Here is a 26,890-nt window from a genome sequence, read left to right as displayed (position 1 = left end):
TGTGTAGACAGCATTTCACAAATGATGATGACTTATGTCTTAGAAACTTAGTTTCTAGGGCAAAAATTATAGTCATACTTGTTGGTATTTCTTTTCTTTTTTTTTGAAATGGAGTTTCACTCTTGTTGCCCAGGCTGGAGTGCAATGGTGCCATCTCGGCTCACCGTAACCTCCACTTCCTGGGTTCAAGCGATTCTCCTGCCTCAGTCTCCCAAGTAGCTGGGATTGCAGGCATGTGCCATCACGCCTGGCTAATTTTGTATTTTTTGTGGAGACAGGGTTTCTCCATGTTGGTCAGGCTGGTTTCGAATTCCCAACCTCAGGTGATCTGCCCGCCTTGGCCTCCCAAAGTGCTAGGATTACAGACATGAGCCACCGTGCCCATCCCAGTATTTCTTATCTGTTACTTGGAGCCTTAATATCTTATAACATGGTTGTGCTCCCACCAGTTGTGTGTAGCATCTCTTCGAATCCTCCCAAGGGGTACTTTGAGCTGGGTTTGCTATACCGAGCTATCAGGCAGCCCAGCCGCTCCTGGTCTCAGCACCACTGTGCCCCTGCCCCTCCCTTCTTCCCATAGAGGGCTCCACAGGGAAGACGTGCCTGATGAAGGCTGTGCTGAATCTTAAGGATGGGGTAAACGCCTGCATCCTGCCGCTGCTGCAGATCGACCAGCACTCTGGCAATCCTCAGCCCCTGGTAAGTGCCCAGTGTAAGGATGACTATTACCGAGGCCACAGCGCTCTGCACATCGCCATTGAGAAGAGGAGTCTGCAGTGTGTGAAGCTCCTGGTGGAGAATGGGGCCGACGTGCACGCCCGGGCCTGCGGGCGCTTCTTCCAGAAGGGCCAAGGGACCTGTTTTTATTTCGGTGAGTGGGCCTTTCTTGGATATATTGAAGGAAAGAGAGGGTAAATCTTTGTTCAAGGTCACACAGTTAGCATATGACAGAGCTGTGAGTTTAACCTAGGTCTGTCTGACCCCAACGCCCTGCTTCTGACCACTAGGCTGCCTACAAAAGCAGTTTGTCTTTTGCCCAGGCCAGCCTCAAACTCCTGGGCTCTAACAATTCTGCTCCTTAGCCTCTTGAGCTGGGGCTACAAGTGTGTGCCATTGCATCCAGCATTAATTTGTTGTAAGAGATGTTTCATCATTGTCTGGCCAGAGGATGGCATGCACCCAAACCCAGACCCAGGGAAGGGAGTAGTGGGCTACTAGCACTGGCGTGTGACTTGACCAGGCAGGGCCTGAATAAAGAGGCAGCGTGCCTGGACACTGGCAAAGGAGACAGCCAAAGTCAGGGGCGATGGGGACCTTGGGTGGCTGGTCCCTGTTCTGCTCCCTTCAGTGGTGAAGAAGCCTGACCTGCTTCAAGGAGCATGAGGAGTAGGCAGGTGGAAACCAGGAGGCCTGGGGCCCAAGCTGCTCTCTCGGCCTGCAGGTGAGCTACCCCTCTCTTTGGCTGCCTGCACCAAGCAATGGGATGTGGTGAGCTACCTCCTAGAGAACCCACACCAGCCTGCCAGCCTGCAGGCCACTGACTCCCAGGGCAACACGGTGCTGCATGCCCTGGTGATGATCTCGGACAACTCAGCTGAGAACATCACACTGGTGACCAGCATGTATGATGGACTTCTCCAAGCTGGGGCCCGCCTCTGCCCCACCGTGCAGCTTGAGGACATCCCCAACCTGCAGGGTCTCACGCCTCTGAAACTGGCTGCCAAGGAGGGCAAGATCCAGGTAAGTGGCTGTTCCCTTTCTGTCTCCCCTGTCCAGGAAGCAGTAGGTCTCACCCCGAACTTTCTGCAGAAAGAGTCTGGGGGTGACGAAGAGCAGAGGTTTCTCTGCTTTTCTTTTTTTTTTTTTTGAGACGGAGTTTCACTCTTGTTACCCAGGCTGGAGTGCAATGGTGCAATCTTGGCTCACCGCAACCTCCGCCTCCTGGGTTCAGGCAATTCTCCTGCCTCAGCCTCCTGAGCAGCTGGGATTACAGGCACGTGCCAGCTAATTTTTTGCATCTTTAGTAGAGACGGGGTTTCACCATGTTGACCAGGATGGTCTCGATCTCTTGACCTCGTGATCCACCCGCCTCGGCCTCCCAAAGTGCTGGGATTACAGGCTTGAGCCACCGTGCCCAGCCTGGTTTCTCTGCTTTTCAATGGAACACTCTTGTTAGTAAGAAAATGTTCAGTATGTACCTCTAATATATGTGTGTTTATTCATCATTTGTATATGAACTACTGAATTAATATTTTACATTATAAAACATTGGGAATTTTAAAAAGTCATTTGGGTTTCTTTATATCTGTTGCTTATTTTGCTATTAGATTTGGTCTTCTGTTTCTGTATATTTATTGATAACTTTATAATGAATTTAGTATTTTGTCTACTAAGACACTTTTAAAATTTCTCCTAGTTCATAATTTCTTTTTGAATTTTATAATTTTTTCCCACCCAGAATTTAAAAATTGTTAAATCTGCAAGTGTAATTATATTTTCCTTTAAGATTCCTTGGTTTTAAGCTGGGCACAGTGGCTCACACCTGTAATCCCAGCACTTTGGGAAGCTGAGGAGGGCGGATTAACTGAGGTCAGGAATTCGAGACCAGCCTGACCAATATGGTGAAACCCCAACTTTTTTTTTTTTTTTTTGAGACGGAGTTTCGCTCTTGTTACCCAGGCTGGAGTGCAATGGCGCGATCTCGGCTCGCCGCAACCTCTGCCTCCTGGGTTCAAGCAATTCTCCTGCCTCAGCCTCCCAAGTAGCTGGGACTACAGGCACACACCACCATGCCCAGCTAATTTTTGTATTTTTAGTAGAGATGGTTTTCACCATGTTGACCAGGATGGTCTCGATCTCTTGACCTCGTGATCCACCGCCTTGGCCTCCCAAAGTGCTGGGATTATAGGCTTGAGCCACCGCGCCCGGCCGAAACCCCATCTTTAAAAAAAAAAAGATTCCTTGGTTTTGCTATTGTCTAATTCCTGCTATAAGATTATATATACAATATAAATCATATATACATAATGCGTTATGGCCATTGTACATTATAATATATAATTATATATAGTATATATAATCTTCATACACATTAGTTTCTTCCAAACTTTTGCAGCTGTATTTTCATTGCCGAGCTGGAAGTTATTCTGGTAGGAAGGGTTCACGTAACGGCCCCTACTTTGTTCCAAATAGCTTACCAATAGCTTACCAGGGCTGGCCTCATGGATGTACAGTGGAGATTTTTGAAAGGTTAAGGAAACAATAAACATAAATATAAGTTTTTTTTTTTTTTGAGATGGAGTCTCACTCTGTCACCCAGACTGGAGTGCAGTTGGCTCACAGCAACCTCTGCCTCCCAGGTTCAAGCAATTCTCCTGCCTTAGCCTCTCAGGTAGCTGGGATTACAGGTGTGCACCACCACACCTGGCTAATTTTTGTATTTTTAAGTAGAGATGGGGTTTCACCATGTTGGTCAGGCTGGTCTCAATCCCCTGACCTCATGATCCACCTGCCTCAGCCTCTGAAAGTGCTGGGATTACAGGTGTGAGCCACTGCACCCGGCTCATAAATAGAAGTTTTAACCCTTTTTCACTACCCTCTCAAGTAACTTGGAGTGCTTCCTGGGGCATGAGAATCTCACTTTTTTGTCTAGAGGCTCTGCTGTGTCGTGACCTATGACAGCAGTCCCCTGCTCTGTTCCTCCTTTCCCATTCCTCATGTGTAAAACCAGATTCCTTTCTAAACTGTTCTGATTGGGGACCCCTCTCTAGTCTGTTGAAGACTCTGGGCTCTGAACACAAAAGTGCACACACAGATACAGCAAGTAGATTCTGATCTCAGGGGCCTCAACAACCCCAGGGCTAAGGATCTCTCTGTCATTTGAGGAGTTCAGGGAAGAGGGCCGTGGGATTGGGGATGGGAGGGAAGAACCAGGCTGGCTGGCAGGCTGGGGCATATGTGACTGGGTGTGTGTGTAAGAGTTTGGACACACAAGGACCTGCGTGTACAGGGGCACGTGCACGTGTCAGCTGCAGCTCTGCATATTGTGGGCAGCTGCAGGGTCCTGGGTGTTTGCCAGCCTTGGCCCAGGATCAGTGTCGGGAGGGGACTGTGAAGGCGAGCTCACATGACCACCTTGCAGATTTTCAGCCACATCCTGCAGCGAGAGTTCTCAGGACCGAGCCAGCGCCTTTCCAGAAAGTTCACGGAGTGGTGCTATGGGCCTGTCCGGGTGTCGCTGTATGACCTGGCTTCTGTGGACAGCTGGGAAGAGAACTCGGTGCTGGAGATCATCGCCTTTCATTGCAAGAGCCCGGTGAGCCCACAGCAGCATGGGTGCATGTAGAGGACCCAGCAGAGCTCCCAGCAAGGTCCACAAATTGGGGCTGCCTGCTGGACCATATCTGTCCCATTCCTGGGCCAGTGGGGGTGTGGCTGTATGTCCCAGCAGGCATGAACTTGATCATGGCCCCTGGGCCCACACTCAATTCACACTCCAGTCTCATCCAGCATGGGGATCATGCCAAGGGCCTTGTGGCAGCCATCCAGGTCCCCTCTGTTAACCAGCATCTCCTTTGGAGGGCAAGGACCCTCCATCACACTGTAGTTGGGAGGGTTGGGTGAGGTCCTTCGGGGCTCCTGGGGTGTGGAAGCCTGCTCCCTGTCCTCTCTTCTCCATTTTCTGGGCTCTTGCTCTGATCCTGACATGGAGTGGGCAGCCTATCTGCACTGCTGAATGTACCCCCGGCTTTCCCCTCCCCACCCAGCACCGACACCGAATGGTGGTTTTGGAGCCCCTGAACAAACTGCTGCAGGAGAAATGGGATCTGCTCATCCCCAGGTTCTTCTTAAACTTCCTGTGTAATCTGATCTACATGTTAATCTTCACCACCGTTGCCTACCATCAGCCTGCCCTGAAGAAGGCAAGGGCAGGGCTGGGGGGGTGCACATCTTGGGGGAGGTCTGCTTGAAACAACCCTGGGGGAAGATGGGACAGGGATAGTGCTGAGGCATGGGCTGCTGGAGTGACATGCGCGAGCTTTTGGGAGCCAGCATCCTGGTACTAACGCGGATACAGTAAAGATTTGCTGAGTGCTCACCGTATGTGAAAAAGGATTCCAGGTGATGGACGTGTGTTGACTAATTAATGTTCCCAACAACCCCTGAGATGATGAACTATTATCACCCCAGTTTATAGTAGAGGGAGGGGAGGTACAGAGAGGTTAAGTAACTTGCCCAGGGTCACACAGGCTGGAAGTGGTGTGGAGAGAGAAACTGAATCCAGGCAGTCTGGGCTCAGACCCAACACTCAAATGCTACACAATGTGCTTCTCAGAATCCAGGGGACCTTCCCTGGAGCCCATGTTTCCCTGCTGTTCTGAGGGGCCTCTCCACACGCAGGCTCAGAGTGGGTCCTCAGCTTTAGCTCTTAAGGGTGAACTGTTTGAGAGAGGACCCAAGGCCCTGGGTCTCATCTGAGTGTGTCTTCAGCAGGCTGACTCCCACCTGAAAGCAGAGGTTGGAAACTCCATGCTGCTGGCGGGCCACATCATTATCCTGCTAGGGGGGCTCTACATCCTCGTGGGCCAGGTGAGTGCTCCTCCCCTTCTCCCACCAAGAAGCAAACCTAGAATTCTGCCTCAGGGGGTTTAGAGCAAGTTACCTGCATCCCCTCACCTATAAAACCCAGTCCCACCCAGAGCAACCAGCCTCACCACAGCTGAGGGCCAGAGGTTCTGGCCTTGCCTTCTGAGGCCCCGAGACCCCTCTGCTATGCTCTTGGGGTTCCTTCGGGTAGCAGATGGCTTCTCTGATTCCTTGGCAGTACAGGCTCTGCTCCCCAAGGAATGGAGCTGGAAGCCCCTGCCCCAGCCAGGACCCTCAGCTGGGACATTCCCTTCTTGGGGAGCACAGAGCCAGGGGTGGGTGGGGCTCAAGCTAATTTCCCCAGTAAGGTCTCTTCAGTGGGAAATGCTGTAAGCCTGCAGGACACAGGCTGGACACCGAGACATTGGGACCTCCTCAGAGTGGGCAGAACATGGGCACCAAAGCCAGGTTGGCTGGGGTATGGGTGGTCCCTGTGAAGCCGGGGAGAAGGGAAGGGAAAGGCGCTCTCCCCCTTCCTCCATGCAGTATGCAGGCTCTTCATCTGCACCCCTTGGCCTTAGTGGCTGCTCTTTCTGGAAAGAGAGTCCCAACCTATCTCAGCTATCAGAAGTATTTATGAGTCCCCCAAAACCAAGCTGCTGACTTAGCCCTAGCCGGGGGGCAGGCTCCCACTCAGCCAGGCCAGCAGGGAGCGTGCAGGAGAGCAGGTTTCACAGCCCTCTGTCCTTCCTTCCTCTGCAGCTGTGGTACTTCTGGCGGCGCCACCTGTTCGTCTGGATCTGGTTCATAGACAGCTACTTTGAAATCCTCTTGTACGTGGGTCTCACTCCTCCTCCCCTCAACTGTCTCTGAGGTCTGGAAGGGGCAAGTGTGGCAGAAGGCACCAGGTTGGCTTTAGAGGCAAGGACATGGGGCCCAGGAAGTCGGGACCTGTGTACAGGCCAGACCCAGGAGTCTGCAGTGCTGTCCAGCCTGGGGCCCTTTGTGCTGCCATCATTGTAGATGGGGATAGTGACATTTACCAGGCCTCACCACACACCTGTTTCACTTAGTCCTTGAAAACACTCTATGAGTCAGGCATCATTATTATTGTGCCCATTTGACAGTGGGAGGGAACTGAGGCCCACAGAGGTCAAATGTCTTGCCTAAGATGGAGGTCAGGCCAGGCCAGTGGGGGCTCAGGGAGCCAAGTACCAGCAAGCCCACCTGGATCCTGTTCCCATATAGCCTTCTCCAGGCCCTGCTCACAGTGCTGTCCCAGGTGCTGTGTTTCCTGGCCATTGAGTGGTACCTGCCCCTGCTTGTGTCTGCGCTGGTGCTGGGCTGGCTGAACCTGCTTTATTATACCCGTGGCTTCCAGCACACAGGCATCTACAGTGTGATGATCCAGAAGGTGAGAGAAGGGGGTGGCCCGGTGGGACTCTTTTGGCTTCATAAGGCCAGAGCCTTCTTCCACAGCTAACCTAGGCAGAGGAGAGCATGTGTACATCTGCCTGCCTGCCAGCACCCAGACACTTGCTGGATGGAAGCTTAAGTACAGGCATGCACATGCCTCTCTCAGGGCTCTGCAGGCACATGCAAACACGTGCACATACATGTGTTTTCAGGTGTCCACATGGGACCATGTGCATCCTTCCACATGCAAGGAGCAGAGAATATATGCATAAGCTCATCTGAGTGTCTGTGTCCTGGGATGTGCGGGCATGTAACTGCATTCATCTCTATATTCGTGTTTAGGGAATGCCTACTGTGGGCTGGGCCCTGTTCTACGTGATGGGAATATAGCAGAGAACAAAACATGTCCTTGCTTCCCTGAAGCTGAAGTTCTAGTGGGAGGAAATGAAAACCTTAAGAAAACAACTAAACAACTAAGAACATTCCACACTGCTATTTTTTCTTTCTTTGAGACAGAGTTCACTCTTGTTGCCCAGGCGGGAGTGCAGTGGTGCAATCTCGGCTCATTACAACCTCCGTCTACCAGGTTCGAGTGATTCTCTGTCTCAGCCTCCCGAGTAGCTGGGATTACAGGCATGCGCCACCATGCCCAGCTAATTTTTGTATTTTTAGTAGAGACGGGTTTCACTATGTTGGTCAAGTTGGTCTCGAACTCCTGACCTCAGGTGATCCGCCCACCTCAGCCTCCCATAGTGATGGGATTACAGGCGTGAGACACCACACCTGGCTTAAATTTTGTGAAGGAAATGCACAGGACACTGTGATGGAGAATGGCTGGGACCAAGTACCCTTTAGATGGGATGGTCTGGAAACCCTCTCTAAAGAAGGGATATGGCCAGGTGCAGTGGCTCAGGCCTACAATCCCAGCACTTCGGGAGGCCGAGGTGGGCAGATCACGAGGTCAGCAGTTCGAGACCAGCCTAACATGGTGAAACCACGTCTCTACTAAAAATACAAAAATTAGCTGGGTGTGGTGGCACGTGCCTGTAATCCCAGCTACTCAGAAGGCTGAGGCAGGAGAATCACTTGAACCTGGGAGGCAGAGGTTGTAGTGAGCCAAGATCGTGCCATTGCACTCCAGTCTGGGCGACAGAGCGAGACACCATCTCAAAAAGTAAATAAATAAATACATAAAAATAGATAAATAAATAAAGAGGGGATGTTTAAGTTAAGACCTGAAAGAATGATTGAGCCACTGTAGGGTGGAGGAGGAAATATTCTCAACAGAGGGCACAGCAATGGCTGTCGTGAGCCAGAAGCAGCTTGGGGTGCTTGGGATAAGGCGAGGAGGCTGGGTGGATGGGGAGATGGCAGGAGGGTGGAGGTAAGGAGGTTGGGAGGAAGGGAAGGACCAAGTCTCTGTCCATGGGGAAGGGGTTGGAGTCCCCAGAGACTTTTTTTAAAAAATTGTAGTAAAATACACTTAACACAGAAGTTAAATTTTTTTTTTTTTTTTTGAGATGGAGTCTTACTCTTACTGCCCAGGTTGCTGGAGTGCAATGGCACCATCACAGCTCACTGCACCCTCCTCCTCCTGGGTTCAAGTGATTCTCCTGCCCACCACCATGTCTGGCTAATTTTTGTATTCTTATTTATTTTTGAGACAGAGTCTTGCTCTGTTGCCCAGGCTGAAGTGCAGTGGTGTGATCTCGGCTCATTGCAACCTCCGTCTCCCAGGTTTAAGTGATTCTCCTGTCTCAGCCTCCTGAGCAGCTGGGATTACAGGCATGCATCACCACATCCAGATAATTTTTATATTTTTAGTAAAGACAGGGTTTTACCATCTTGGCCAGGCTGGTCTTGAACTCCTGACCTCAGATGATCTGCCCGCCTTGGCCTCTCAAAGTGCTGGGATTACAGGCCTGAGCCACTGCACCCAGCCAATAATTTTTGTATTTTTAGTAGAGACAGAGTTTCACCATGTTGGCCAGGCTGGTCTCAAACTCCTGGCCTCAGGTGATCGGCCTGTCTTGGCCTCCCAAAGTGCTGGGATTACAGGCATGAGCCACTGTACCTGGCCCATTTTAACCATTTTTTAAAAGAATGTAGCTAGGCCAGGCGTAGTGGCTCACGCCTGTAATCCAAGCACTTTGGAGGCCAAGGTGGGTGGATCACCTGAGGTCGGGAGTTCAAGACCAGCCTGACCAACATGGTGAAGCCCTGCCTTAAAAAAAAAAAAAAGTATGCAGCTAAGTGTCATTAAGTACATTCACACTGTTGTATACCCTCCATCACCACCATCCATCTCCAGAACTTTCTTGTCATCTCAAGCTAAACAACTCCCCATTCTCGCCTTCCTTCAGTCCCTGGAAACCACCATTCTACTTTCTGTTTTTATGAATTTGACGACCCTAGCTACATCATATAAGTGAAATCATACAGTATTTGTTCTTTTATATCTGGCTTATTTCACTTAGTAAAATGTCCTCAAGGATCAGCCATGTTGTAGCATGTGTCAGAAATCCCTTCCTTTTTTGGGGGTGGGGGATGGAGTCTGGCTCTGTCACCCAGGCTGGAGTGTAGTGGCACAATCTCAGCTCACTGTAACCTCCACCTCCCGGGTTCAAGTGATTCTCCTGCCTCAGCCTCCTGAGTAGCTGGGACTACAGGCGTGTGCCACCAAGCTCAGCTAATTTTTAATTTTTTGTATTTTTAGTAGAGACGGGATTTCACTGTGTTGGCCAGGTTGGTTTTGATCTCCTGACCTCGTGATCTACCTTCCTCAGCCTCCCAAAGTGCTGGGATTACAGGTGTGAGCCACTGGAGCCACTGTGCCCAGCTTTTTTCTAAATTGCATTTTAGGTTTTGGGGTACATATGAAGAACATGCAAGATTGTTGCATAGGTACACACATGGCAGTGTGATTTGCTGCCTTCCTTCCCATCACCTATATCTGGCATTTCTCCCCATGCTGTCTCTCCCCAACTTCCCACCCCACACTGTTTTTTTTTTTTGTTGTTGTTTTTTTTTTTGTTGGAGTCTCACTCTGTCGTCCAGGCTGGAGTGTAGTGATGATCTCGGGTCATTGCAATCTCTGCCTCTTAGGTTCAAGCGATTCTTCTGCCTCAACCTCCTCAGTAGCTGGGACTACAGGCATGTGCCACCATGCCTGGCTAATTTTTTGTATTTTTAGTAGAGATGGGGTTTTGCCATGTTGGCATTCCATCACCCAGGCTAGAGTGTGATGACACGATCATAGCTCATTGTAGCCTTGACATTCTGGGTGCAAGCAATCCTCTTGCCTCAGCCTCCCAAGTAGCTGGCACTGTAGGCTTGTGCCATCATGCCCAGCTACCGGAGAGTTTGAAGCAGGAAAACAATGTGATCTGAGATACATTTTAAAAAGATTCCTCTGCTCAGTGTGTCTCTGCAGGGCCCACATATGCACACTGTGTGTGTGTATGTGCAGTGTACATGGGAACGAGGCTGCAGTGGATGAGCAGGGGTCTGGGGTCATGCCTGGTGGCCCAGCTACCCACCCTGGCCCCTGGGCCCATGTGTTTCAGGTCATCCTGCGGGACCTGCTCCGCTTCCTTCTGGTCTACTTAGTCTTCCTTTTTGGCTTCGCTGTAGGTAAAGGCTCCCTCCGGTCCCCTCCCCATTCCCCGAGTCCCTTGTCCACCCTGTATACCCTCAAGGCTGCCTGCAGGTCTCCTGGGCTGAGGACCCCTCTCTCTCCATCCCATAGCCCTGGTGAGCCTGAGCCAGGAGGCTTGGCGCCCCGAAGCTCCTACAGGCTCCAATGCCACAGAGTCACTGCAGCCTGTGGAGGGACAGAAGGACAAGGAGAACACGTCCCCGTATGGGAACATCCTGGAAGCCTCCTTGGAGCTCTTCAAATTCACCATTGGCATGGGCGAGCTGGCCTTCGAGGAGCAGCTGCACTTCCGCGGCATGGTGCTGCTGCTGCTGCTGGCTTATGTGCTGCTCACCTACATCCTGCTGCTCAACATGCTCATCGCCCTCATGAATGAGACCGTCAACAGCGTCGCCACAGACAGCTGGAGCATCTGGAAGCTGCAGGTGCCACCAGGGAGGCTCCCTGCCCCCACCCTACCCCACACTCAGACAGTGGGGAGTGCTCGGGACCCTGTGGAGCTGGGCCTTCCCTAGCCAGAGGCTGCCAGGTTGGGCAGCTCTACTTTGTCAGAGTCTTTCACCTCCTTTTTTTTTTTAATTTTTTTAATTTTTTTATTTTTTCCCCTTGAGACAAGGTCTTGCTCTGTCACCCAGGCTGGAATGCAGTGGTGTGATCACAGCTCAATGCAGCCTCAGTCTCCTGAGCTCCAGTGATCCCTCTTCCTCAGCTTCCTGAGTAGCTGGTATTACAGGCACAAGCCACCACACTCAGCTAATATTTTTATTTTTTGTAGAGAAGGGGGCCTCTCTATGTTGCCCAGTCTGGTCTTGAACACCCAGCCTCAGGTGATCCTCCCACCCCAGCCTCCTGAAGTGCTAGGATTACTCCCTCCTCCTTTAAGAAGCTCATAGATGTACTCAGGACAGCTGGGTGTCGTGGCTTCTGCCTGTAATCCTAACACTTTGGGAGGCCGAGGCAGGCGGATTGCCTGAGCTCAGGAGTTTGAGACCAGCCTGTGCCACACAGTGAAAGCCCGTCTCTACTAAAATACAAAAAATTAGCCAGGTGTGGCAGCGTGCACCTTTAGTCCCAGCTACTTGGGAGGCTGAGGCAGGAGAATTGCTTGAACCTGGGAGGCAGAGGTTGCAGTGAGCCCAGATCACGTCAGTGCACTCCAGCTTGGGTAAGAGTGAGACTCTGTCTCAAAAAAAAAACAAAAAGATGTACTCAGGATAGTCCCCCACACGTAGTAGGTGCTCAGTGTGCCACCAGCTACTATTACCATCATTGTTGACCAGTGTTTCTTTTCTTTTTTTTTTTTTTTTTTTTCTGAAATGGAGTTTCACTCTTGTTGCCCAGGCTGGGGTGCAATGGAGCAATCTTGGCTCACTGCAACCTCTGCCTCCTGGGTTCAAGCGATTTTCCCGCCTCAGTCTCCCAAGTAGCTTGGATTACAGACATGTGCCACCCCGCCCCACAATTTTTTTGTATTTAGTAGAGACAGGGTTTCACCAGGTTGGTCAGGCTGGTCTTGAATTCCTGACCTCAGGTGATCCACCCCCTTCGGCCTCCTAAAGTGCTGGCATGAGTCACTGTGCCCCACCCAGCTGTCAATTCATTGTTGATCTTGGGGAAGCCCCTTATCTCCTCTGAGCCTTGGTGCCCTCCTCTGCAAAGTTCTGTGCCTCACCTGAGTCACTGGCATGCCTCTGGGAAGGCACACGTGTGGGGCTAGCAAATGAAATTCTGTTCCTGGTGGTGTGGCAATCTGGAGTCTGGAACGATGTCAGAGCAAGTAGCTGTCAAGTACTTATGACGTACTGACTTCCCATCAACTGTCTGAGGCACTTTCTCCTCAGTCTACAAAATGAGGAAACTGAGGTGCAGAGAGGCTGAGGGCCCAATGCCACGAATCTGCATGTTTAGTTGACTTCGGGTTAAACTGTGAAGTGCTGCGGGGCACCTTCCTGCTCCCTTTGCCCTGTGTGCCTCTGCCCCCATGAAGGGTCCCAGGTTGTTCTGTCTGATACATCCTTTGTCCCCAGAAAGCCATCTCTGTCCTGGAAATGGAGAACGGCTACTGGTGGTACAGGAAGAAGCAGCGGCGGGCAGGCGTGATGCTGACCGTTGGCACTAAGGCAGATGACAGCCCCGATGAGCGCTGGTGCTTCAGGTGAGTGAGGGGCAGGAGGGTCTCTGGGGGCAATCCCTGGGGCCCCCTGCAGTGCAGGGCACAGCACTGCCAGGAACCAGGTCTGGTGGGAAGGGCAGGCCCAAAGAGCACCAGGGACTGAGCCGAGCAGGTGAGGTCAGGGGTCTGGGTCTTACAAGCCACGGCTGCCACTGTCTGTGGTTTTGCCTGCCTAGCCATCTGCCTGTCCCAGTGGTTTAAACTGAAGTTTCCTTCCTGGTGATCTCAGACTCCTCCTTCTGCCTGAAATGTGGTACAGTAAGGAGGAGGCCAAGAAGTCAGAGGGACCCTTGGGTTCCCAGCACTCTAGCCTTGCCCTGGCTGCTCTGTCTTCTCAGCCCCAATTCTGCCAGCCTAATTGCGGAGCTACAACCCGTTCCATGGAGAACATGCCCTTCTGTGTCCAGGAAAGGCTGGGACACTGGGAGAGGGAACCTAGTGACAAACACACAGCTGAAAACAGACACTGCTGTGAGGCAGCAGATGAGCTGAGTGATGGTCTTAGACATGTGGAGCAGCTGTGAAAGGCCCTAGAATCTGGGAGCACAGATACACCTGATCTGAATTCCTCTTCTTTGGTTGCTCTGGGCAACCTAGGCTGCTGTCAACAGTCAGAAGGGGTGGATGCTGATTTCTGCAAGTGGGCACCTGCCTCACAGGACAGGGCTCCAAGGGGATGGCCCAGAACCCTGCAGAGAGAAAGCCTGTCCTCCTCAGGGTCTCTGTGTCCACTAGAGCAGGTCCTTCTCCGGGGTGGGGGTGGGTGGTCCAAGCAGGCAAACGTTGGCTGCTCTGTTGCCCTCAGGGTGGAGGAGGTGAACTGGGCTTCATGGGAGCAGACGCTGCCTACGCTGTGTGAGGACCCGTCAGGGGCAGACGTCCCTCGTGAGTAGCGTGGTGACTGGAGCCTCTGCCCTGGGTGTGTGTGTGTCTCTCTGCTGCTTGGCCGCAAAGCCTTGGAGAGTCTGGGGCGGGACCCAGAGACCTCCTGTTGGTCACTTTGCAGCTCCCCGCATGCCAGCTCCTCTTACAGGGATGTCTCCTTAAAACTGTGTTGCTCTCCTATCCTTTCCACCCCCATCCTGCTTTCAGGCAGGAACTGGGGAAAACCTCTGAGGCTGTTAGCGCTTCCACCAGCCCAGCCTCCAGCTGCCCTCTCTCCGATGCCAGTCAGTTGCACCCTTTGCCCATTCAATTGGTTATTGAGGGTCTGCCCCCAGCCATGCCTGGTCTGAGCCTGGGGACACAGCAGGGGAATAAATTAGGAAGGGCTGTGTCACAGCCCAGCCCACTATACAGGCAGCATCTCCCTGGGCCCTCAGAGTCACTGCCCTGCACAGGTCCCCAGCCCCTTCACACCCCAAGTCCCCCACCTCTGAAAAACCACTTCCCACGCCTCCCCCACTTCCCATGGCCAGTGTCCTTTCCATTCTATTGTAGTGAGAGCCCCTCCCGTCCCTACCCTGCTGCCTCCACCAAGACCAGTTCCTTTCTCTCACCCTCAGACGCCTGTTCTGAGGATTAGCTCTCTCCACTGCATACCCTTTCTTTCTAGAACCTTCAATAGCTCCCACCTTCCACTGGTTCACCTCCTCTTTCTCCTTCTGTTCCCTGACAAATTTCATCTGCTCGTGCCTGTCACCTCCCACAACAGCCTCCTGAGTCGCCCATGGCCCCTGCTGTAGGGAGGCTCCTCTGGCCTCTTCTGCTGGTTTCCCAGGCTCCCGGGCATAGGCTTCCTTTCACCCTCTCTTTGTATCTCCCTCCCTTTACTGCAATGCCAGGAGAGTCACCTTGTCCCTCCCTCATCTTGCCCCAAGCACTGCATACCCCACTGCCTGCTGGGGCCTCCAATCTGACACTCCCAACAGGTGCAGCCTTGGGGCTGCCCCAGCAGGTCACATGTATATTACCCCAACCCCTCCTCACCCAGGTGGGAGGCCTTGAGAGTCTTGGCCTATCCCCCGCGTACCAGCTTTCCCACCTGGAGCTGAGAGTCCTTGACCTCTCAGGGGGCCACTCATCCCTCTGCCCTGCCTCTTACTTTTGCTTCTGCACCACTGCAGGGCAGCCCAGCCTGTACCCTTATCCCATTCCAGTCCTGCTAATGTGAACAAAAGCTACACACAGCCTCCCACTGCCTGGAAGGCCACACTCCTCAGTGGAGCTCAGGGCCTGAAGCTGTTGTCTAACCCACTCCCACACCCCCATCCATGTGTCTGCAGTGCTCCTTGTTCTTTGCTTTCCTTAGTTCTCCGGATTCATCTGTCAGAAGTGCTCTTTCTCCCCTCTGGGTGTCCAAATCCACCACCTCCCCTGTGGGATGGGTCCCCTCTCCTCTGAGCTCCACCAACATGTCTCAGGTGTTCTGGTCTCTGACACACAAGCCTGTCACCTCCAGGCGCTTTAAACTCCTAGGGGTGGCAGGGGCTGGGGGGTGGGGGGAAGACCCTGACAAGGCAGGGGATTGGGAAATGCTTCTGGAATGAGGGAAGCAGGGAGAGGGATTGCTGGCCTCCAGGATCACTGAGGCTGTCCCCACGGCATGACATGTTTTCATGACTGTGGCCCCTTCTGTTTCCCTGGTGCCTGCTTCCTGGGGACACACTGAAGGGTTAAGCCACAGTGCTTGCCATCTGTTTACAGGAACTCTCAAGAACCCTGTCCTGGCTTCCCCACCCAAGGATGAGGATGGTGCCGCTGAGGAAGACCATGTGTCCCTCCAGCTCCTCCAGTCCAGCTGATGGCCAGATGCAGCAGGAGCCTGAGGACAGAGCAGGGGGTCTTTCTAGCCACACCTGCTGGCTCTGAGATTCCAGTGAATTCTGGTGGCAAATATATTTTTTCCCAAACTAACTCTTCTGGAAACATTATTTGAGCAGAGTTGCTGGGACCCTTAAAGCTGGTTATGTTCAGATGTCTCTGTGTGCACAGGTCGGTGTATGGGACTAGGTTGCTCCTGCCCTTGCCTGGGCACAGAGACCCTCAGCTGCTGTGTCCCCATCCTTACCCCCATGTCCCCAAGTCTGGGGACTGTCCTCTACCTGGTTACAGGCAGCTGGTCGAGGTGCTGTGCTCACTGTTGTGGCAGATATATGGTGGTGGACATGGGCAAACACAGCCACCTCTCCTTTCTCCACCACGACACGCTTTGCTTCCCACAACCACCCTGCTTTCGGGCAGGCACCTGGGAAGACCCGTTAAAGCCACCTCTCTTGCATTCTCTTCTTACTGGGCTTCTTGCTCATCTTCCACCCCTCCCGAGCCATTCTCTGCAGGGCAGCCAGAGGGGCCTTCCTAAGACACAAGACAAACATGTCATCTTTGTGCTCTGAAGGCTTGAGAGGCTCCCCAGTACCACAGAATGCCCTAGCTGGCATCCCAAGACCCCCAAGGTTTTGCCCAAGCATTTCCGGACACCTCCTCCCTCCACCTGTTGCCCCGCCCTCTTTAGCACTCTCCCCAAATTCATGCAAGCCAAGAGACCTCGTGCTTGATCCCTTGACCTGGCTCTTGCTGGAAGCTCCTCACCTACATTAAAACCCTACACTTATTTCTGAGGTCAGCTCAAAAGGTCTTATGATTGCCTTCCCAGTTTTTTGCAGTCAAAATGAATTTCTCTCCCGTGGTATAACCGTGTGTGTGCAAAAGGTGTTTGCATGGATTATTTTCCAAGGAGAGCTTAGCATGTTCATAGGCTGAAAGGAAAGCCTCAGTAGAGAGTTTTTCATGGAAGGTGAGACAGGGACATAGGTGAAAGAGGCCCCAGGGGAACGAGAGAAGAAATGAGGTGGGCAGAGCTTTGCCCCAGAGGCGAGGAGAGGATGGACTTGGATCCAGGTAAGACGTCCGCTCGTTCCTTAAAGGTCGTGCTAAAGAGTGATAAGGGTGGTCAGTGCGTGGGGGTTTGATACGTGGATACGGTAAAATAGCTGTGGTGAGAGTATTTGGCGACCCTCAATAGATTCGGGAAGAGCTACTAGGATGAATGCTTGCCGGGTGCCAAAACTCTATAGGGTTTCACGTGTGTTATCTCACGTGATCTTCTGGGGCGCGGGTGTCTAGGTTTTCCAGACCAATCGGAAGCTGACAGAGGATGAGTGATTGGCCCAAGACCACCCAGCTGGGGAGTGGAGGAGGCGGGGCCCAAAAACCGCGCTCCAGCCCTCGCGCAGGCGCCCTGGAACTCGCCGCGCTTCTTGAGACCCAGAATTCCCGGGGCTGTGGAAGAGACCATAGGCTAAACAGGAGGGGGAGCCCTGGGTAGCGCGGCAGGCTGTATCGTTACTTGGCGGAAAGTTCCTGTGAGTCTTTGCCAGCGTCCCCCTCCTTTTGTGAGGAATGGGATATTCCGACTCCTTAAGGGCCTGGGTTGCGGAATGTGCGACCCTTTCGCTCCATTTGTCATGTAGGTAGGCTCGCTAGGTATCGGGGAATAGTGGTTAGGGGCAAGAGCAAATAAAGAGCTCGAGCTTTAGTGGTTTCTGGGGAGATGTTCCCGGAAAGCCTGGCTAGAGGGCGAGGGCAGCTGTTGAGATGGCGTGGCTCCCCGGCTCTGGCGCCCACGTGGCCTTCGCGGCGGGCGCCGCGGCCAGGTGTTGGGCAGCCTGGCAGGGCAGCGCGGGGTCGAATACGGCGGCCGTGGCTGAGTCTAATGGATCACGCTTGTGGCAGGGCCACAGTTGGAAGAGCCTGAAGTCTGCGACCCGGTTCTTAGGCCCGCCACGGACAGTGTGCAAACCCGAGAGAACAGGGTAAGTTGGGGTTGGCCTCCCGTTAGGGGTACTCCTAGGGCGGTGTACGACGGTAAGATTGAAATGCTATTACTGGAAGACTTACTCGACTGTCGTGATGATACTTGTAATAGGAAGTGCCGTCAGAAGCGATAACTGACGAAAGCTACTCTTGTCTGATTGCAGTCAAGTCTAAACCTCTTGCTGGATTCCAGGAGTAAACTTGTCTGAACGGTGACCTAATTGCTATCTGTATTCACCTAGGTTGCAGATTCGTGAAGGATTCCTCAGCACGTTTGGCAGCTAAGTATTGGAGCCAGGAGCCTTCCATGAGGTAAGCCTTGGTCTGCTGGGAGGCTAGTGGTTGATAATGCCTAGCTGTCAGGTCGAATATTGGCAGTTGGATTTGGTTAACCTAATAACCTTGTGACAGTGTAGCCTATCCCAGAATTACTGATTTTGGTTTCTGGTGGCATTGGAGCCAGGGTGGAAGAGCTAGAAAGAGAAGTTGCTCTTTTTACCTCTTGGCTGTTTAGTCTTAAGCAAATTATCTGTCTGCTAAGATGCAGTTTTCCTCATTAGTGAAAAAGAAAAGTAATCTTAGGTTTGTGAAGTTAAAAGTGATGCAACTAAACTGTAGATTACAACTCACCTGTGGCTGGGGGCGGTGGTCTGTAATCCCAGCACTTTGAGATCTGGGAATACTAGCTAAGGGCAAGAGCAAGTAAAGTGCTTAAGCTTTTATGGTTTCTGGGGAGATGATCCCAGAAAGCCTGGCTAGAGGGTGGAGGGTAGCTGTTGAGATGGCGTGGCTCCCTGGCTCTGGCGTCCACGTGGTCTTTGTGGCCGGCACTGTGGCCTGGTGCTGGGCAGCCTGGCAGGGTAGTGCGGAGCTGAATCTGGCTGAGGCAGAGGGGAGTGGGTCACCTGAGGTCAGGAGTTCAAGACCACCTTGGCCAACATGGTAAAAACCCATCTCCACCAAAAATTTGCCAGGTGTGGTGGCGTGCACCTGTAATCCCAGCTACTTGGGAGGCTGAGCTAGGAGAATCGCTTGAACCTGGGTGGCAGAGGTTGCAGTGAGTTGAGATCCTGCCACTGTACTCCAGCCTGGGCAACAGCGAGACTCATCTCAAAAAAAAAAAAAAAGAAAAAATTACAGCGCCCCCCCCCCCAGAAGCTAATTAAGATTTGTAGTTCTCAATAATTTGTAAAAAAATTACCTCTAATAAGGTCTTAAAGGGCTTTTGTTAGGATGGACATTAATATGTAAAGTCATAATTGACGCTGTCATCAGAAATGCCTTTTCTGCTCTGCATCTGCAGTCTCTAAGATGTGTGTACTTTCTCCATTCCCCCAGGTTTTGAGAATGGACTGCAATTTTAGGGCTGGTGGCAGCATCTCAGCCCAAGAGGAGGTAAGCATTGGAGCTAGCCAATGACCCCCCCACCCCACAGTGGAATAAATAAACAGCTGATCTTGTTAAAACTTACTTGAAGAAAAAGATATCAAATGATGAAATCACCCAAAATAGCTGGAATTACCGGCAGATTGTGTAGTGGTGAACCTACGGTTTTCTGAGGATATCTCTTACCCTGTGAATGACTGTTAGTTGGTGCAGAAAGTGAGATTGAAATGTAGTTTCTTTGCAGGTTATATTCCCAGATGATGTCAGTCCCAAGGACCAGTAGCTGCGATCAATTTGGATTCTGAAACCTTATTAACGGGCTTCAACATTGGATGTAGAAACATGCTTGCCTTGCATATCAGAGGACATGCTCAGCAGATCCAAGAGATATATTTGGCAAATTTTTCTAGACAAGGCACATTGGGTATCATTACATTCTTGAGTTTTTTGGGTTTTGAGACAGTCTTGCTCTGTTGCCCAGGCTGGAGTGTGGTGGCACAATCACAGCTCATTGTAGCCTCAATCACCCAGGCCTCAGCAAGCCTCCTGCCTCACAGCTGGGACTCCAGCTCACACCACCACACCTGGCTCATTAAAAACAATTTTTTAGTTGAGACGGATTCGCTATGTTGCCCAGGCCAGTCTCAAGCTGCTGGGCTCAGATGATCGTCCTGCCTCAGCCTCCAAAGGCTCAGGCCAAGTTCTACCTTTGTCCTTTGCCATCCTGCCCAACAGGATGGTCTTTCCATTTTTTTAATGAATGGACTTTCATGAATAAGTTATGTTGGGGGGGGGGCGGCCAAGTCCTTTAAGCTGGAAATTGTAAATTCCTCCTGAAATGTTTTCATGCTGTTACCATGAACTAATACTACAATAAAGGATGGTCTTTGGTATTGATTCTTAAAAATGTGTATTTGAAGAAAAAGCAAATTTCGCCTACTATTGTCAGATATTAGCAGTCCAGATGTTAGCGCTATAGGTTGTAAACTTCCCTGTGGTCAGCCTAAGCTCTTAACCCCTATTACACAGCTTTAGACTGGAGGCAACAATTCAAAGCATTTACGGCCTCCACAATTTTGGCCCCTGCCGCTCTGGTCTCTGTCCCTTGGTGTAGCTTTCTCTCAGCCCCTGAAGCATTGCACCATTCCTAACCACAACCTTAACAGCACGCAGGGCCCCATAGTTTAGGCCCCATCTTGACAGGTCTTCTGTGTTGGAATCTTGCCTGAAAGGGTCCTTACAGCCTAAGTCAGTGAAATCATACTGGCAAGTGACAAGGAAGCCAGGCTTGTCACTTGGCCTGCATGCAATGGACACCAGAGCCCACACTAAAGTTAGTAGTTTTTCACCCGTAGAGAAGGCGGATATGGGATTTCTGAGCAGGACTAGATTCCTGTATGCATGGGCACCACATGGCATCATAGGCTGTTGTGTCAAAGGGCATAGCAATAATTGGTCCTGTGGCTGGATGCCTAGACTCAAGATGGGTCTCAGAAATGGAGACTGAGGTTCCCTAAGTAGGTAGACCATGTTCTGTCCACCCCTAGCATAGATGGAACTGGGGTCTCTGACAACCAACCCCTTCCCCAGGTTCTTGAGTTACAGGAATTTTGCTAAAGATTCCCACCTCCCTTGAGTGGGGACATGGTCATCTGGAGCTTGTTTCCCCCAATGAAAAATGTAATGCATATAGGCGCCCTACTGTATTCCTTCTCTGGCTCTTGGTGTTCACATTGGCTCAGGCTTCCAGTACCTCCAGCAATATGCCCATTTCCACAAGTCTCTGGGGAAGGCCATGGGCTGAGCTCAGAAGGGTCTCTGGGGCCTGGGATGACTTAAGAGCCAAATGGCAGGTAATGAGATTTGTGGGGGCAGATGGAGAGGACCAATGGGAAGTATCACAAGTCCCCTTCCCCAGATGCTATGGTCTGCCTCTGTAGGTGGGCTGCCCAGGCCAGTTTTTGGCAATAGCCTTAGCCCTTCTGATAGGAGAAGTGCCCACCCCGTTTGCCTTGGCCATTCTACCTCACAAGGACTTCCTGGTGAGGCCCCTCACTTCCGTGTCACGTCTGAGCTGCAGCTACAGTCTCCTTGCCCTCAAGGTCTTTGGCAGGTGCCACGGGGCCCCCTCCAGGGTCCTCCTGGCCTACTGTTCCTTCCCAGACCTCCTCCCCACTGCCCGGGCCCTCACCCAGCTCCAGGATCGTAGGCAGGTGGCCCTGCTTTGGGGATCGCTTGCGCAGGCTGAGCAGGAAGGGCTGGGGCAAGGAGAAGATGTCCACGTTGTTGCCCAGGTCAATCCATGTGACGTTGGGGAACTTGCTGGGATCCTTAAGGATGTCAGTGAGGTCGCGCAGCACGGCCCGGGTCAGCTGGTTGCCGTTGAGTGCCAGTGTGGTGAGGCGGGGCAGGGTGCTGAGTGCGGGCAGCAGCTGCAGGACCATGTCATCTGTGAGGCCTGTGAAGCCCAGCTCCACACTGTCCACCTGCTCCCCACAGCGCTGCAGGTAGCTGGTCACCCGCTCCAGGTCTCGGGAGGTCAGTGGGATGCCTGACAGGTCCACTGTGTTGTCTGGGGGGCTCCCTGCCAGGACAGCCTTGAGACTGAAGGGAAAAGGAAAAAACAAGCCTCAGGCACATGGGCAGGCCTTTCCCCCAGAAGCTGCATTGCCCGGTGCTGTGGAGCCAGCTTCTGCCCCGACACTAGGGACCACTTTTTTTGTTTTGAGATGGAGTCTCACTTTGTTGCCCAGGCTGGAGTGCAGTGGCACGATCTCAGCTCACTGCAACCTCCGCTTCTCGGGTTCAAGCGGTTTTCCTGCCTCAGCCTCCCAAATAGCTGGGACTACAGGCGTGGGCCACTATGCCTGGCTAATTTTTCATAGAGATGGGGTTTCGCCATGTTGGTCAGGCCGGTCTTGAACTCCTGACCTTGTGATCGCCTGCCTCGGTCTCCTAAAGTGCTGGGATTACAGGTGTGAGCCATCGCACCTGGCCTAGGGACCACTTTTAACAAAACACTTGCAGGTCGGATGCCATATGCAGAGGTGGGCGCAACCAGGGACTTCAGTCCCCTGACACTGCTGCACATCTCAGCTGTCAGGGCCCAGCTGGCCACAGCCTGAGGTCTGTGGCTGCCCTTATTTACTGGAAAAGTTGAGTTAAAAGTACCATCAGGCTGTTATATGAAATAAGTTCGTAAGTGCAAAATAGTGCCTTGTATAGGTGAGTGATTAATAAACATTGGCTGTTGTATTAATCACTTGGGCTCAGCTTCCCACTTCTACCACCCTTTGCTGGCAGCTTAGCCCCCATGAATGGCACAAAGGCTCTCTGAGGCCCCTCTATCGACCATCTTCCTTACCACAGAAGTGTTCCCTAGGAAGATAGGAGGACCCTGTAGGACAGCAGGCAGGGCAGGGCTCAGAGCCTCAGCCTGGTGGCAGCTGCTGACTCCTGGAGGCTGAGTGCCTTGCTCCTTGCTTTCCCCTGCTTGCTTTTGGGACAGAGCCAAAGCAGTTCAAGCTGATGGCGAGTGTGCCCTTCCCACACACCCCTCTGCCCCCTGCCCCTGCACCCCTGCAGTCTTTGCTGGCTCCAAGGCCCAGGTGCAGTGGTGAGATGTTCATTTTCCACGTTTTTTTTTTTTTTTTTTCTTTTTTTGGAAACAGAGTCTTACTCTGTTGCCCAGGCTGGAGTACGTGGTGCAATCTCGGCTCACTGCAACTTCCGCCTCCTAGGTTCAAGTGATTCTCCTGCCTCAGCTTCCTGAACAGCTGGGATTACAAGTGTCTGCCACCACTACATGGCTAATTTTTGTATTTTTAGTAGAGATGGGGTTTCACCATGTTGACCAGGATGGTCTGGAACTCCTGACCTCAGGTAATCCACCCACCTTGGCCTCCCAAAGTGCTGGGATTACAGGTGTGAGCTGCTACGCCGGCCATTTTCTGCATTTCTTTCTTTTTTTTTTTTTTTTGAGGCAGAGTCTTGCTCTGTTGCCCAGGCTGGAGTGCAGTGGCATGATCTCGGCTCACTGCAACCTTCGCCTCCCGGGTTCAAGCCATTCTGCCCCAGCTTCCTGAGTAGCTAGGACTACAGGTGCATGCCACCACACCCAGCTAATGTTTTGTATTTTTAGTAGAGACAGGGTTTCACCGTGTTAGCCAGAATGGTCTTGATCTCCTGACCTTGAGATCCGCCTGCCTCAGCCTCTCAAAGTGCTGGGATTATAGGCATGGTATATACCTTGGAGATTGGTAGGGGTTGAGGGGCATGTAGGACACAGAACCTGTGGGCTGTGATAACACCATAGAAAGCAAGTAGAGGGGAGCCTGGAAGGAAGGCTTCCTGGAGGAGGAAGCACACCTGCTTCTTTGCAAATGACCATTGTGGTGGAGTGGTGTGCCCTCACAAAGACTGGCAAGGCCTTGGTGCTGCTGCTAGCCCATCCCTGCAGGTCCCTGCAGACTGGGGAGGGAAGGGCTGTCCCCTCCCTCATGGAGAAGAAAGAGCTCTGGTGCCTCATTCTATTCTGGACACCCCACCCCTACAACCAGGAAATGGATCCTGGAGAGGAGCATTGCCAGGTGGATGAAGAGTATAAGGCTCTCATGGTGCTGGCCAAGGGAGAGGCTCCACCTGGGTAGAGGGGACATATATGGGATAGAGCATGACAGGGGACCTTGGAACCTGGACTCCTATGAAGAGACTGAGCTAATTCTTTAGCATTGGAAAGCTGGAAGTTTGAGCTCTGCTGGATTCTAAGGGCCTCTGCTGGTTCCCCACACATGCATGCTCAGTGCAGTCTTCTTTCAGAAGCCATGTGATGAGGTCTCATTCCCCTCAGGTGCAATCTCATGGCACCTGAGTGAAATTCAAGCATGGACCTCTGATTTGCCCTCCCACCTCCTGGTCTCACCTCTCCTGCCCTCCCGCCCCCGCCACACTGGCCTTCCTGCTGGTTCGAAGACACACCAGGTCCTTTCCAGTCTCGGGCCTTTGTACCCTCTGCTGGAACTCTCGCCAAACTCTTCTGTGGCCTGTGCTTGCTTTTTCTCCATTTGTCAGCTCACACATTACCTTCTCCTGAGTAGCCACACCCCCACGCTGCTGTATCACCCACTCTCACATGGTCCTGTGTGTGGTCTGTCTCCCCATGATAGAGGAAGAACAGGGATTTAGTCCATCCTGTTCACCACTGTGACCCTAGTGTCTAGGATACTGCCTGCACACAGGAGGAGCTTAACAAATGTTTGTTAAAAGAAGGAATGGGCTGGGCAAAGTGGCTCACGCCTGTAATCCCAGCACTTTGGGAGGCCAAGGCAGGCGGACCACCTGAGGTAGGGCATTCAAGACCAGCCTGGCCAACATAGTGAAACCCTGTCTCTACTAAAAATAAAAAAATTAGCCAGGCATGGTGGCACATGCCTGTAATCCCAGCTACTCGGGAGGCTGAAACCTCTTGCTGCTGTGTGGACCAGGGACATGGCTGGGGTCTGGGTCCCCCTGAGACATCCAAGATAACTGGGGAGTTCAGTAGGGAGTGCCCACATTTTTTTTTTTTTTTTTTTTTTGAGACCGAGTCTCACTCTGTTGCCCAGGCTGGAGTGCAGTGGTTCGATCTCGGCTCACTGCAACTTCCAACTCCCTGGTTCAGAGGATTTTCCTGTCTCAGCCTCCTGAATAGCTGGGATTAGAGGCATGTGTCACCACATCTGGCTAATTTTTGTATTTTTATAGGGTTTTACCATGTTGGCCAGGCTGGTCTCAAACTACTGACCTCAAGTGATCTACCTGCCTCAGCCTTCCAAAGTGCTGGGATTACAGGCAGGAGCCACTGTGCTTGGCCAGGAGTGCCCACTTTTAGTACACTAGGAATTAGAAATTTCTCACATTTTTCTCCTGTCCACCCCATCTCAGTGGGCCCATGCTCCCCAGCTCCCACCCACCAGACCACGGTCCCCCTCTAGCTGTTTCCCCACCCTCTTTCCATCTTACCTCCTTCAGGCAGCTTCTATGACCACCCCTTCTGGCCCCTGCCCAGAACTACATTCCCGGGAGGGTGCCCTGTATCACACACTCAGCCTGGCGTAGACCCGCCCAGGGACTAACTCACCAGGCCTGTGGCTTCCTTTTCACCAGCCCCCGGTGCCGTCTCCACTGGGAGTGGGGGCTGAGGTGGTATGTCAGCTGCCGGCACAGCTTCTCCATGGCGCCCAGTGCATCGCCTTCCTGCAGAGGTAACCGTGGGTGGTGGGGCCCTGAGTGGCTGGGTGTACCAGTCCCAGCCTGAACCCCAGGCTGAGCTGGGGGAGGCCCTGCTCTGCTGGCCCAGGGTGCACGCCCTAGGCAGACAGCAGGGGCTGCAAACAGGTCTGCAGGATGGTTTTAGATTTTGTGAATTAGTGGCTAGCATTGAAAAACAGATTTACATTAAGTCTGGATTCCAGGAGATTGGACAACAGTTGGCTGGAGCCAAGTGCCTGGACTCACCATGATCCCGCCACTCCCCAATGCCCAGGGCTGCTCTGTCCATTCTCCTGCTCAGCACATTTATTGAGCACTTTCTTGGAGCCAGGCACTTGTTCTAGAAAGCTAGGATACAGTCATGAACAAATGTCCGTGTCCTTGTATTTCACATAGTAAAGAGGAAAGTGAGATAGTTTTACCTGCGTCCCCCTCAAAAGTGGGAACAAATGAATGAGGAGGCCAAGTCTTTCCCAGCCCAGTTCATTCATACACCTTCCTGACTGGCATTTGAGTTTGAAACCCTGGGTGTCATGGGCTGAATCGTATCCCTCTGACAACTACATGGTGATGTCCTAACCCCTAGTACCTTGGAATGTATTTGGAGACATGGCCTTTAAAGAGGTGACTGATGTAAAATGGGATCAGAGGAGTAGGCCATAATCCTATATGACTGGTGGCCTAAGAAGAAGAAGTGGCAACACAGACATGCCGAGGAATGACCACTTGAGGTCACAGGAGGAGGAGGCACCGAGAGGCCTAGGAGAGAGCCTCGGGAGGAAACCCAGCAGCCAGCCTTGGACTTTGGCCTCCAGAGCTGCTTAGACCACCAGTCTGTGACTTTCTGTGATAGCAGACGCTGGGTTAAACAGTGCAGCAGAAAGATGCTAGTGACTCCAACTATGTCCCAAGGGAAGTCAGTCCACAAGTCACGAGAGCCAAGCTCATGCTGGACAGGGTGAGGGCATGAGTTCCACCAGGGAGAGGGACCAAGAGTGTGCTCCTGCCAGGGGCCAGTGCTGAGGGCTAACAGTTGGCAAGGACTGCACTCAGATGCAAACCACAGGTGGCCAGTGGCTTGGTGTGGGGAGGTCCGGGGCATTAAGCACCCACGGTGCTCAGTATGGTGCCTGGCACAGAGTGGGTGCTCAGCAGGCCACTCTGTCATTAGGATTCCCATGCCCCTCTGCCTGCGGACAAGCAGCTTATTGAGTAGTTAAGAGCAAAGACTTGGGGCCAAACCGGGCATTCAAGTCCTGGCTTTGTCATCTTCTGTGTGGCCTTGGACAACTGCTTGACCTCTCTGTGCCTCTAAGCCATATCTGTGAAGGGATTACAGTATGGACCTCACAAGACTTTCTGTGAGGACTAAACGAGTCACCGCTAGTATAGTACTTTGAATAGAGCCCAACCTACAGCCAACTCTCCAGGCACGCTCTCTAAGTGAGTACTGTGAGAGTGGCACCAGCACAGGGAACTCTGGCAGGGCAAGGAGGGAAGATTACTTCTGCCCAGGCTCAGATTTAAGCTCAGCTCTATTTTTATTTTATTTTATTTTTGAGATGGAGTCTTGCTCTGTCACCCAGGCTGGAGTGCAATGGCACGATCTCGGCTCACCGCAACCTCCGCCTCCCGGGTTCAAGCAATTCTCTTGCCTCAGCCTCCTG

General features: G+C 52.3%; 2 protein-coding genes and 2 non-coding genes across 16 annotated transcripts in view; 3 read left to right on the top strand and 1 right to left on the bottom strand.

Moving 5' to 3' along the window:
- TRPV2 (transient receptor potential cation channel subfamily V member 2) overlaps window positions 1-19,881 on the top strand; it is a 28,892-nt gene extending 9,011 nt beyond the window's left edge. For 4 of the 12 annotated variants that reach the window (XM_054255901.2, XM_017972411.4, XM_035300175.3 and 1 more), the window contains 12 exons: window positions 581-871; window positions 1,442-1,740; window positions 4,142-4,315; window positions 4,767-4,922; window positions 5,491-5,589; window positions 6,349-6,419; window positions 6,835-7,000; window positions 10,569-10,635; window positions 10,751-11,085; window positions 12,688-12,815; window positions 13,639-13,718; window positions 15,480-15,689. In XM_054255901.2, coding sequence (XP_054111876.1) covers window positions 607-871; window positions 1,442-1,740; window positions 4,142-4,315; window positions 4,767-4,922; window positions 5,491-5,589; window positions 6,349-6,419; window positions 6,835-7,000; window positions 10,569-10,635; window positions 10,751-11,085; window positions 12,688-12,815; window positions 13,639-13,718; window positions 15,480-15,577 — 1,938 coding nt within the window. In that variant the 5' untranslated portion in view covers window positions 581-606 and the 3' untranslated portion in view covers window positions 15,578-15,689. Of the gene's footprint in view, window positions 1-580; window positions 872-1,441; window positions 1,741-4,141; window positions 4,316-4,766; window positions 4,923-5,490; window positions 5,590-6,348; window positions 6,420-6,834; window positions 7,001-10,568; window positions 10,636-10,750; window positions 11,086-12,687; window positions 12,816-13,638; window positions 13,719-15,479; window positions 17,588-17,830; window positions 17,901-18,926; window positions 18,984-19,218 lie in introns of those variants that run through there. The other 8 variants (XM_078373198.1, XM_078373193.1, XM_078373194.1 and 5 more) reach the window with 4 other exon arrangements.
- Window positions 17,678-17,748, top strand: LOC118154348 (small nucleolar RNA SNORD49). Its single transcript, XR_004744215.1, has one exon. It is a non-coding gene; the product is annotated as a small nucleolar RNA SNORD49 (small nucleolar RNA).
- Window positions 19,077-19,149, top strand: LOC118154376 (small nucleolar RNA SNORD65). The gene has a single exon (XR_004744242.1). It is a non-coding gene; the product is annotated as a small nucleolar RNA SNORD65 (small nucleolar RNA).
- The window catches only part of LRRC75A (leucine rich repeat containing 75A), a 48,029-nt gene continuing 41,006 nt past the window's right edge, over window positions 19,868-26,890 (bottom strand). The window contains exons 3-4 of one of the 2 annotated variants that reach the window (XM_002748066.7): window positions 25,093-25,208; window positions 19,868-21,578 (exon numbers count right to left, since the gene is read on the bottom strand). In XM_002748066.7, the coding sequence (XP_002748112.1) occupies window positions 21,038-21,578; window positions 25,093-25,208 (657 nt within the window). In that variant the 3' untranslated portion in view covers window positions 19,868-21,037. The remainder of the gene's footprint in view (window positions 21,579-25,092; window positions 25,209-26,890) is intronic. The other variant, XM_017972417.4, reaches the window with a different exon arrangement.

This window comes from Callithrix jacchus, chromosome 5 (assembly GCF_049354715.1).
Source record: "Callithrix jacchus isolate 240 chromosome 5, calJac240_pri, whole genome shotgun sequence".
NCBI lineage: Eukaryota > Metazoa > Chordata > Mammalia > Primates > Cebidae > Callithrix > Callithrix jacchus.
Note: the sequence above shows the minus strand (reverse complement) of the source record. Positions and strands in the feature narration are given on the sequence as shown.